The sequence below is a fragment of the Periplaneta americana genome, chromosome 2 (genome assembly GCF_040183065.1).
Source record: "Periplaneta americana isolate PAMFEO1 chromosome 2, P.americana_PAMFEO1_priV1, whole genome shotgun sequence".
Lineage (NCBI taxonomy): Eukaryota > Metazoa > Arthropoda > Insecta > Blattodea > Blattidae > Periplaneta > Periplaneta americana.
Window position 1 is genome coordinate 171,261,777 of NC_091118.1, and position 12,761 is coordinate 171,274,537.

General features: G+C 36.0%; 1 protein-coding gene across 1 annotated transcript in view; it reads left to right on the forward strand.

The window, feature by feature from the left end:
• The first annotated feature begins 238 nt into the window (after nt 1-238).
• The window catches only part of LOC138695208 (uncharacterized), a 666,755-nt gene continuing 654,232 nt past the window's right edge, over nt 239-12,761 (forward strand). Inside the window, exon 1 of the mRNA XM_069819668.1 lies at nt 239-344. Coding sequence (XP_069675769.1) covers nt 239-344 — 106 coding nt within the window. The remainder of the gene's footprint in view (nt 345-12,761) is intronic.

Sequence of the window (12,761 nt, forward strand, 5' to 3'; positions counted from 1 at the left end):
GAAGAGTTTGGAAAATGCCTTGAAATGGACCACAGATACGAGTTGGAAGTTATGGCGAATTAAAGAATTCCACAGGGTCCAGTCGATACTCTGTTTTCCCACAGACACAGGTACTATGATTTACCAGATAACTGATGACTCATATTTAGGTATTACGGATTAGGGAACGGTGGCTAGAGGGGAGTTAGGGACCATCTTTCGGTCATACTGAGGCCTGTTGTGCACCCAGAATTATGGAATGTATGAGAATGAAGTGTACCAGCCCACCGGCCACATGAGACCTCTTACCCGCTCACCCAGTGAAGGCCCTCTACACTCCCCCGCTCTAAGTTCATACCGCCAAGGTAACCAAGTAGCACAGAATCCTTTCCAAGATGTCGAAGCGCCCTTGGAAGTGCTCTTAAGGAATGAACCCTGGCAGAGATATTGCGGAATGCTTGGAACCCAGAAACAGTTTTGGAGAGTACCTGCCTCCAATAAGCGGATGAAAACATGCGTCATGATCTGAATATGCCTATGGAATGAGATGATGAAGAATGATATGAAATCTAAATTATTTTTCCACATGGAAGAGGAAGGGAAATGGACCGTGGCATTTAAAATTCTAGCTCGGCAAACCACAGTCAAATTGGTCGGTCCGGGGATTTGAACCACGGACCTCCCGAATGCGGAACGCATGAGTCACCTCGCTCGGTGGACTCATATTTAATTTATTCTTTTTATCTGAATTTCAACGCTCTTCAAAGACTGAATGAAGTGAAATGCAAGTTATTGCAAATGCGGTTACGAAACGTGGAGATGAGGAAAAACATTAAGAGCGTAAGAAGGAACTGACCTGGAGACTGCAAGTTCTTCAGCATCGCTACATCTAAAAAGGCAACGAAGACGGATTTTGAAGATTTTACACGCTATGAAGTTGGAGGAGTGAAACACTTTTCAGCGCTGTTTAAAGTCTCCTACTGTCTCTAAGACTCGTTCCGAAGTCTTCTAAGCTAATTACATTTTGCATTCCGTGTCGGAGTCTCGAGAACTCTAGCAGACACGAAGCAGTGTCTCTTGTGCATCCGTCTGATGCCATTGACACGAGATGTTGAATCCCGCAGAGAGAATCCGCACGGACCTCTCCTCTGTTTCATTACATACATTCGATTGAACTCGACGTTTCAACTACTCCGGAAATCCACGTTTTTTTTTCTTCCTGCTTTGTGTCGATTTATCATTGCCGAAGAGTTAGAATGTAGAATGTTTGTAGAATGTTTTATTTTCGCTGATAGAGTTAAGGCCTTAAAGCTATCTCTTCCACTCAACCAGCCTTAATCAATACAACAGTGACATACATATTTAAATTAGAGTTTCTACTCCGGATATCTTTGTTTAAATCCCGTTGCGTTTAACTTAAATTTGTGCTAGAGAAAGCTATTAGGCTATCTTTGAAACATTGCATCTTGTTTATTATCCCTTTAAATTTCCTATTCTGCAGATTCTACTTAGAATTTTCCTAAGATTTTGTCTCGTTTATGATCTAATAATGTGAATCTTGCAGTTCTTCGAAAAAAAAATGAACGGAGTCTCTCCTTTTCTTTTAGCTGGAATTGAGACTAGAAATGCTACTACAACGGAGGATTTACTTATCTTTTTCTTGGACTTCATTTCGTACGTATGTTAAAGAAAACATTTCTGAACAAATTGTAGCTACAATGGAAGCACTCTGATAACCCCAACTCTATACTTAGACGGGAATACAATAATGGTACCATAAAACTGTTGGCTCAAAGGCACCATGCTTCCATTATGAAGTCATTAAATATATTGAGAACAGAAGAGGAGAAACATTCCTTGTATTTAGAGCGTGCGTACAACAAGAGCCTAAGGACTCTAAGGGAAGAGCACGGGGAAAGCATTAGACATTGTCATCGCTACAAACGCGTGGCGGTTTGCTTCACTGTACATAAGTGAGGTCCCGGAGGAAGAGAATGCATAGCAGCGCTAATGCGGTGGTCGAATTAAGAAAGAGAACGGTCTCCATACTCCTCTATGAATCAAAGCCCCTGTTTCGTATTGTTTAAACAGATATTTCATTGTACTGTAACGGTGTTATTATTATTATTTTTATTATTATTATTATTATTATTATTATTATTATTATTATTATTATTATTATTATTATTTCATAGCAACGCAATTATCAGAATATTCAGTTTATTAGGTCAACATTTGTTTTTTGTTTTAGAAATACGTCTTTCTCTCATCAGGAAAAAGGGTAAGTTGGAAGTTAACTGGCACATAAAAATGAAAACAGTCCCTTGTTCTCCTTGTATTCCGTTTGTTATCCTCGTCTTCTTCTAGTTTCATCGTATTTCCTTGTATTCCCGTTGTTCTCCTTGTATTTTCCTTCTTCTCATTGCATTCCCTTGTTCTACTTGTATTCCCCATATTCATCTTGCATTTGCAATGTTCTTCTTATAATTCCCCTTGTTATTCTTGTATTTCCCTTGTTCTCCTTGCATTCCTTTGATTCTCTTTGTACTTCCATTGTTCTTTTTGTATTCTCGTTCTTCTCCTTGTATTTGTCTTGGTCTCTTTGTATTCCCCTTATTCTCCTTGTATTTCTTTTATTCTCTTTATATTCCTTCGTTTTCTTTGTATTCACTTCGTTCTCTGTCTTTTCTTTTTATATTTCCTTTGTTCTCTTTGTGTTCCCTTTGTCCTCTTTGCTTTCCATTTGTTATCTTTGTATTCCTTTGTTATCTTTATATTTCTTTGTTATATTTGTGTTTATGCTGTTCTCTTTGTATTCCTCTTGTCTTCTTCGTATTCCCATGTTCCGTTTGTAGTCCCAATATTTTCCTTCTATTTCCATTCTTCTTATAATTCCTTAGTTTCTCTTCTATGGTCTTTGTTCTCCTTGCTGTACTGCCTTATATTTCTGTTCTTCTCCTTGTATTCCTCTTGTTCTTCTTGAATTCTCCTGGTTCTCTTTGTATTACCTTTGCTGTCCTTGTATTCCTCTTGTTTCCTCTGTATTTCTATAGTCATTTTTATATTTTTATAGTTTTCTTTGTATTCCATTTGTTCTTGTAATCCCCTTGTTCTTCTTGTTTTCTCTTTTTAATCTCATTGTTTTTAATTCTTCTTGTTTTCCTTGTATTCCCCTTGTTCTCCTTGTATTACCCTTGTTTTCCTTGTGTTCCCATTCTTTTTCTTGCATGGTCCTTGTTCTCGTTATTTACCTTTTTCTCTTTGTTTTCTCCTTATTCTTTTTGTATGTTCCTTGTTCTCTTTGTATACCTCTTCTCCTTGAATCCCGTTGTTCTCCTTATATTTCCCTTGTTCTCCATGTTCCGCGCGCTCTTTGTGAACAAATTCGTCTACGTAAATATACGGAGCATGTAAAGCTATGCACCTTTCGACAGGTGATCGGACATACAAGTAGTTCTACGTAAATATGCGCAGCATGTAAAGCTATGCACCTTTCGACAGGTGATCGGACATACAAGTAGTTCTACGTAAATATACGCAGCATGTAAAGCTATGCACCTTTCGACAGGTGATCGGACATACAAGTAGTTCTACGTAAATATACGCAGCATGTAGAGCTATGCACCTTTCGACAGGTGATCGGACATACAAGTAGTTCTACGTAAATATACGCAGCATGTAAAGCTATGCAACTTTCGACAGGTGATCGGACATACAAGTAGTTCTACGTAAATATACGCAGCATGTAAAGCTATGCACCTTTCGACAGGTGATCGGACATACAAGTAGTTCTACGTAAATATACGCAGCATGTAAAGCTATGCACCTTTCGACAGGTGATCGGACATACAAGTAGTTCTACGTAAATATACGCAGCATGTAAAGCTATGCACCTTTCGAAAGGTGGTCGGACATACAAGTAGTTCTACGTAAATATACACAGCATGTAAAGCTATGCAACTTTCGAAAGGTGATCGCACAAACAAGTAGTTCTACGTAAAGATGTGCTGCTTAATAAAGCTATCTACCTGTCCATTTCTTTTACTATACGACTAAATCTTCTGTTTGTATGATAATAATTGACTTTTACATTACCAAATCTTAAAAAACCTGCCCGACTCTTTAAATAACATCGTCATGTGACATAGCAATAGCATTATTTTTCTCTGGAAAGGTGGCGTAAAATGTATTCTGACGTGATATTCATCGCACACTGATCAAACATTTCTCCTTCAAGATATGTTCTCGCCTGTCGTGTAGGCCCCGAAGTGTAAATGTAGCCTCATTCAGTTCCACTGCATCGTCTCAGGTCATTTAGAGTTGCAGCCACCTGATTCCCCGGGGAATTTGGTTGAGTTCCCTAAGTGGCGACGGCTGCCACGCTGAAGAAGACAAGTTGGTCACAACAATCAGTCACGGTGGCTTACGACACGCTGGGGGCAAAAACCGACCCTCGGAGCACTGTCTTCTTTTCCCAGCGCTTCTCTAAATGCCAAGCCCAGACAACCAGCATCGGGCCGAAGTGTGTTTTAACTATTGCCTTCGACGTTAAACACAGTTCTGGCTGGACTTTTCGAAACGTACGAGTTTATGTCGAGATAACTCCATATTTGTGCGATTAACTCAAGAAATTAAAATCGATCGCTAAAAGCTTGCAGCGGCAGCAGTAGTGGCGGTGACGTTGATGTAATTATAATGAGGATTACTAAAACTTACTGTTACTATTACACATTATCACTAGTCTGTCATTACTAGACCGAGGATTTATCTATACTAATAATAAATCTGTAGCCGAAATTTTTCTGGTAATTTTCAATTTTCCAAAAGTAATTGGTCCTAACATGTATAATTAACCACCCCGAAACCTAAAATCGCATTTTTGAAATTTCTGTTTGTATGTCTGTCTGTATGTTTGTTACCTTTTCACGCGATAATGGCTGAACCGATTTATACGAAAATTGAAATATAAATTAAGTTCGTTGTAACTTAGATTTTAGGCTATATGGAATTCAAAATACTTTATTTAAAAGGGGGGGTTATAAGGGGACCTGAATTAAACAAATCGAAATATCTCGCTTATTATTGATTTTTGTGAAAAATGTTACATAACAAAAGTTTCTTCAAAAATGATTTCCGATCAGTTTTATTCTTTACAAAATTTTGATAGACTGATATTTAATGAGATAAATGAGTTTTAAAATTAAAATAACGCCATCTAAGACGGTGCAATGAATTAAGAACAAACGACTTCGTCTATAAGGGGCCTTGGACAACAACAATCGAAACAGGGGCCTTGGACATTAACAATCGAAAGCTATTAAACATAATCTACAGAGAATGTTTCTGTGTTTGTATGAAGTAATATCACAAGTTAACCGATTTGTATAATTAATTATTATTTCACCATTGGAAAGTGTAGTTTCTCTAGATGGACATAATGCTATAATATTATTACAGTAACGTCTGAGTAAATCGAGGACAGGTAAGATTAAAATAGCTTCTTATGCACAGAAAATTTGATAGGCTATTTTGTACATTCGTTTTCTGTTTCTTAAAATAATATTTATGTACACTCATTTTAATCTCAGAGAATTAACGAACAACGAGAGTGTATTGATTTACTATTCAGTAATAGTACGTTAGCTTAGCAATCCATTATTTCATAATTCAAATTTTAACTATGCTCAATTGAATCGTGTTAAAATACATAAAATACATATGCAATAAATGCAATGCAAAAAAAATTGGGTAATGAGCGAAGCAGATTATCTTGCGCTGTTGTAAAAGTTGTTCTCTGGATCAAACGTCCTATTTTAATTATGTAATTACTTTATATTTATTTCTAACAGGTGCAGCGGAGCGCACGGGTACGGCTAGTATGCACTAAAAATGCCACAATAGGATGTCTGCAACTATGTAATTACTAAAAACATGAGAAATAGGAAATTAAATGTGAACTAAAAATTAAAAATAACCTATCGAACTCCTCAGTGCACTTTAATCAGAGATTCAGATAACATATTCTGGTATTACATAATATATCCCTTGTAAAATACCACTTTTCCTGTGATACAATTTTAATTTGGAAGCCATACTCTGTATGGTATTTCATATCGTGGTCTTCAATGAGTTACAAAACAGTGAGTTGTCATTATATACATACATACATACATACATACATACATACATACATACATACATACATACATACATACATACATACATACATACATACATACATACATACATACATGCATACATACATACATACATACATACATTAATACATACATACATACATACATACATACATACATACATACATACATACATACATACATACATACATACATACATACATACATACATACATACATACATACATACATACATACATACATACATGCATGCATACATACATACATAATTGTTCTGCCCGTGGACAGGTCTTTCACTGCAAACCCAGCATTCTCCAATCTTTCCTATTTTCTGCCTTCCTCTTAGTCTCCGCATATGATCCATACATCTTAATCTCGTCTATCATCTGATATCTTCTTCTGTCCCAAACTCTTCTCCCGTTCACCATTCCTTCCAGTGCATCCTTCATACATATATAACCTATATAGGTCCTAAATGTTATAATATATTACCGACCTCAGATATACAATACGACAAGCATAACTTCTCTAGCAAATTGCATAATTGATTCATTAAAAATCAGTTCTATTCCTTAAGTGACTTTTAAATTTAAATTGTAATAATGTTATATTTTGCTGGAGGTTAAATTATCCAATGCAGAAATATCCACACCATATTAATATCCACTGGAATAGATGTTCAGTTTGTTCTATGTCCACCAATTTTATTACATGAATGTCCAATGTCAAAAAAGGTCAAATATATTTTTCATAATTATTCAACTTTTTTTGTACCTTTTTACTATGTTTTCTGTTCTCCTTTGCTTGGTAACACATGTGCATTCATTGAGCAGTGGACATTTTGCCGAGTGGACATGTTTGTCCATGGACATTTTGCACTGGACATTTTTGCATGTGGACATCTTTTCCTGTAGACGTTTTGGACTAGACATTTTAACCTGGAAGCTATATTTTAATAATTTGTGACTTGTAAACAATATGCTGTACCTACTCTGTATATACATGTTATGGCAATCTCAAATGCAACTATTTTGTACCTGACGGATGTAGGTTTATTAGAGATCTACTAATTATATTTCTTTATTCTTATTACTAGAATATTGGGCACTGAAAGATGTGTACACATTGTTAAATCAGTTTTAGATAGATTGTTATTATTATTATTATTATTATTATTATTATTATTATTATTATTATCTCTGTCATTACTTAATTTCTATCACTGCTACCATCGCAATTACTTCTGCCACTACTGTGACTACCACACTACGACCACTACCACTACTACTACCGCCATCTGTTATCATTACCAATCCATCCATCCATATGGCCCTACAGTCCCTACTGGGCCTTGGCCTCCTTTAGAAGTCGCCTCCATTCGTCTCTGTCTCCCCGAACTCCCAACAGTTCTCTTGTATCCTTTTGGACTGCATCCTCCCATATTTTCTTGCCATGTCTTTTCCTTTGATTATGTCCTATCCGATGCTCCTCTATGGGTTTCGTGACTGTATAGTTTTCCGGGATGAGGTAGTCGGCCTCACGCTCAACCTCCAACCTGGAGGACCAGGGTATCCCTTTTAGTCTGGATCGTCTCTTTCAACCTGTCCGGCAAAGGAGGCCCTGCCAGTAGCAATGCTACCACCGGCCGACATAGCTCTCAGGATCATCACCACCACTAAGTGTGGATACCTTCGATGGGGATCATTACCAATACAACTATTATTACCGCCTCTATTATTACTACCACTACTGCGCTAGCATTATTACTACCATTGCTACCACTGTCATTATTAAGGAGCGGATTTCTATGTAATTAAATATTATTTTTGCGTATGATAAAACACAATTAACAAAGTTAAAAATTCCGAACATGAAGTTTCAAGTTTAAAACCCGAATTTTATTTCACATAAAAACACATATTTTCACAAAAAATTTATGTAAATACATATTTTCAGGAAATCTATTATAAACACACAAATCTTGGAGTTTTTTTTTTTACTTTAATATTTTTTGCAAGCACTTTTAAACATTTTAAAACTAAGTCAATTATGTCACTCAGAAGTACGTTATCTTTTTAAGAATTCTTGGTTGCTTCGTGTTTCTAAAGCGCTGTGTGGTGTATCCGTCATCCATTTTTGTAATAGTATCGCCTCAAGTTCTGAGAACTGCTAGACAGCATATCAAAGTTATTATTAGTGCATAAATTAACATGCACAAGAAGGAGAGGTCTTGCAACACATAATTAGGAATATTTACTGTTGCTGAAGATGATTTAATTCCACGCTTTGTTTGTGAAACACAACAGATAAGAGCTCGGGTATGAACATTATTTAATTTAAACAAATCTCTCGCCTCTCGCTCACGTCCCTCAAGTAAGGCAAAATGTCTTCTTGTGATTCCCTGTTATCGGGCTTCGCCAACCGATATCCTTCCAGATATACTGAAAGATGGTTGTTTATAAAAAGATTTGGCTTTCCTATTAGCAAATCTAAGCCTTTTGTGTGACACTATAAAAAACTCGAAACATCCAAAAAACCTGTTGTCTGAAACAGGGAGGTGCGTGCCGTGGAAATAAAACTAGACTCGCTACCAGGTTCAGAAGTACAAGTACTAAGGGACAAATTCCAGAATGTATTTGGGAAAAACAGTGGTTATAAAAAAATGTGTAAGGTTGCTCAAGTATTGGAGGGTGTGCCTGTAGGTGAAATTGACGGTGTTTGTGTTTGTGACATTTCTGTTTTTAAATATGCACATCTGACGTCCTGTGATGTCGAAAGATCGTTCAGAGATAATCGGCAAGCATTTGTGATGGAGAATTTGGCGATGACCTTTGTTGTTCACTGCAATTCGGCTAACTACTAGCACTCAAGTGTGGTGGGTGAGTACCTAGTAACATTTTTTTTTTTCCAAGCTAAGTAAGGTATTTTTGTCATATTTAAAAAATATATTTTTTTTTTTATTTTTAGCAAATATTTTTGTACTTTTTAACACATAAAAAATAAATATATTTAAATATTTTAGCACATAAAAATCCGCTCCCAGTCATTATCAATATGGGCAGTATTGTTACTCTGGTCGGGTGAACGTCAGAGAAGCACATAGAACGTAAAAATGTAAGTTGTGCGTTTGAATTATTTGATTGAACAACCAAATTTAAAGCGACGGTAAAGTTGGGTTGAATATGAACTGGACATGCAATCATAGAGAGAGAAAGAGGGGGGTGAGGGGATGTGTCTCACTTTGAGAACAGTGATTTGGACTTTTCGCCTTAATGCTGAAACTTTCTATGGTAACATTTATATCCTTAAAGTAAATACCGAAAGAGAATCATCGCAGAGATATTGTACCTGGTGATACGTTTTATCTCTCTTCTCGTGTGACATCTTTCGTGAAAACTTTCTCGACAATGTTCCAGTTGTACCAGGTAGCTACGGTCTCAAAGTTTCACGATTGTGACTATATTGGGTGGAAACTCAAACTTTGCGCGCGGGATTACTTTAAGTGCAGTGGAACAGCTCCCCCATCCGAAAAATAAACTCTCTCTAAAGATCCAACTTTTCATCGTGTTTAACCTGAGGAATTACGCTGCCGTTACCAACGCTATCTTTCTTGGAACACGCTTCAGTCACTTTACTGCACCACTTATCAGGAACAGTTACATCACATTTTTCTGTGCAACACCTTGGGGGGATACCGTTCGCGTTTACACCTTCATAAGAAGTGTCTGCTCCTAACCCACACTCTCCTACGCTATCACTTACTCTATTTCTATATATTTCAGGAGAAAGAAGTAGAAAACAAATGGAAATCAGGAAATGAGGAAGGGTGTGAATTCGTAGAACAACACGACTAAGGGAACTGGGTAGTGATGCCTGTGCGAATAAGAAAGTTCAATACAAAAGTTTAGTGCAATATTTCTAGGCTTTTAGTACTCAGGTTAAAATAACAATTTTCATGCTTATATAACCAATCATTCTGAATTCAGGGTATAAAAGACAACTAATTAGTTTCTTATCCAAGTGCAAAAGAAAGGCCCTAACTGATAACCTGTTTTCCCACTTTGCTAAGTGTACCTCATTCTTCAGGTGCATATTACTAGCTACAATTTTCACTTATATAACTTGTATTTTTTTTAATTATCTAGTAATGTATATTTGTAAATTCTAAAGCAAAATTTGATTCAATATTTCTCCCCTAGTGAAATAGAAAAATATTGAACTTTGTTTATCATTTTTTGCATTTTTCTTTCAATGGATATTTTTTCTCGTGTTATGTGTGTGATATTCTTAAACTCGTAGGTCTACTAAGTAGAACACAGGTTGCAAAAAACACTATAAAATTTTTATGTAAACTGATTAAGTAGTTTCAGAGAAAAATGCACTTAAGTTTGAAAAATGTTAACTTATGGAAAACTGCATTAAAAAAAAGAAGGATGTATGAATTACATGCACCGTCAAATTTCAAGAGGCTATTTAAAGGGCTTATCTGCAGAACTACCCCCACAATATTTATATTGTTTTAAAGAGCAAGTTTTGGACTTTTTTTAAAACACAAAATAAAAAATCGGTTTTTTGAACCCTAATCACTACCTGGTTCCCTTAAGGGGAGTTTATTGTTTTAATATAGTGGAAAAACAGTACATTAAAAATACTTAAAATAAACTTTGAAATATGAAAAATATGTAACAATAAATTGCGCATCTCAAAACCGCCTTCAGAACATACATACACACACCTTTCGTAACTGGTTTTGCACAACTCTAATAAGGATGCGATATGAAAATAAAATATCGATACTTTTGTTTGATACTCTCATCGAAAATTTCCTTAAACACAAAAAATTGTTTGGACACACAGCAATTTTCTATCGTTATCAGTAAGGTGTCAAAGTTTCAGTAAATTGTGTAAATTTTATAGGAAAAAGAGATCATTACAAAACTTGCTAAAATGCTAGTCAATATTGAAGTGTTTACAACCAAACTGTAAAGTGATGCATTAAGCTTCTGTGTGTACCACAGTAACCTTACTTCATTGCTCTGTATAATATACCAGATTTGTAGTACTGAATCAGAATAGTCCTGTAAGTGTATCACAGTAGCCCACACAGAAGGCTATTATGTTACACCTGTTTTGTTTTAATTTTATCTATTAGACTTACTACAAATGAAAAATAAATTTAACTCCAAATCCTTCATATACATCTGAAGTAGCACATGACTTAATTTTTTTTTTTTTTTCAAATTTTCATACGCTTTTATAGAAAAATTACAGCGAAAGATTGATTTTTCGTATCATTAAATGATCTATGCTTTTAAAAAAGTAGGTTTAAGTAGGACACTCAGGAGGAAACTACAGTAAACGCAGAATAACTATGGGAAATGCCTCTTATTATTCAGTTGAGAAGCTTTTCTCATCTATAGTCTGTTGTAAAAAAAATCTGAAATTAGAATTTATAAAACAGTTATATTACCGGTTGTTCTCTATAGCTGTGAAACTTGGACTCTCACTTTGAGAGAGGAACACAGGTTAAGGGTGTTTGAGAATAAGGTGCTTAGGAAAATATTTGGGTCTAAGAGAGATGAAGTTACAGGAGAATGGAGAAAGTTACACAACCCAGAACTGCATGCATTTTAGTTTTCATCTGACATCATTAGGAACATTAAATCCAGACTTTTGAGATGGGCAGGGCATGTAGCAGGTATGAGCGAATTCAGAAATGCATATAGAGTGTCAGTTGGGAGGCCGGAGGGAATAAGATCTTTGGGGAGGCCGAGACGTAGGTGGGAGGATAATATTAAATTGGATTTGAGGGAGGTGGGATATGATGGTAGAGACTGGATTAATCTTGCTCAGGATAGGAACAGATGGCGGGCTTATGTGAGGGCGGCAATGAACTTCCGGGTTGCTTAAAAGCCGTAAGCATTATTATTATTATTATTATTATTATTATTATTATTATTATTATTATTATTATTATTATTTCATTTGTTCGTAAAATAACTTCTAAATATATCTTGCAATTTTTAAACATTTTTATTCCGTTATTCATTCGTTGGATGGGCCGATAATTTCCCAAATCTACTGTACGATCACTCATTCAGTCTGTCAGTTGATCGGTCATTGAAACGTTGATTAAGAACAACGGTGTAGCTCCGTGCAAATAATATGCTGAACCTACGAACAACGTTGATTTACTAGGAAAAGTTTTCAAAGTGGAGTCCAGCCCTGTGTTCATCATTTAATCAGATCAAATCGACCTTACTTTAGAATGTAAACAGCAGATTTAAAACGTCACTGAATCACAAGGTATCGCAGCGCATTCTATAACAGGACAAAGCACACCGTCCACTCGAACTAGCGAATCATTCATAATAGGATTGTAGGGTGTTATTTGACTCTTGACCTGTGAAACGTGTTTAATTGGAGTCACAGTCCAGGTTCAAAGCAATTACATGTCGCCTCTACAAAGCCAGCACCTGTTCTGATTATTTTTCAAACTCGCTTCCAGTAATGATTCTGACCAGACGGATATGATGGATGCTGCTGCTATATTAGAATATGAGGTTAAGGACAAACAACTTTCACGGTAACAGATGCATGGATCCGAAATGAGCTTGATGCACT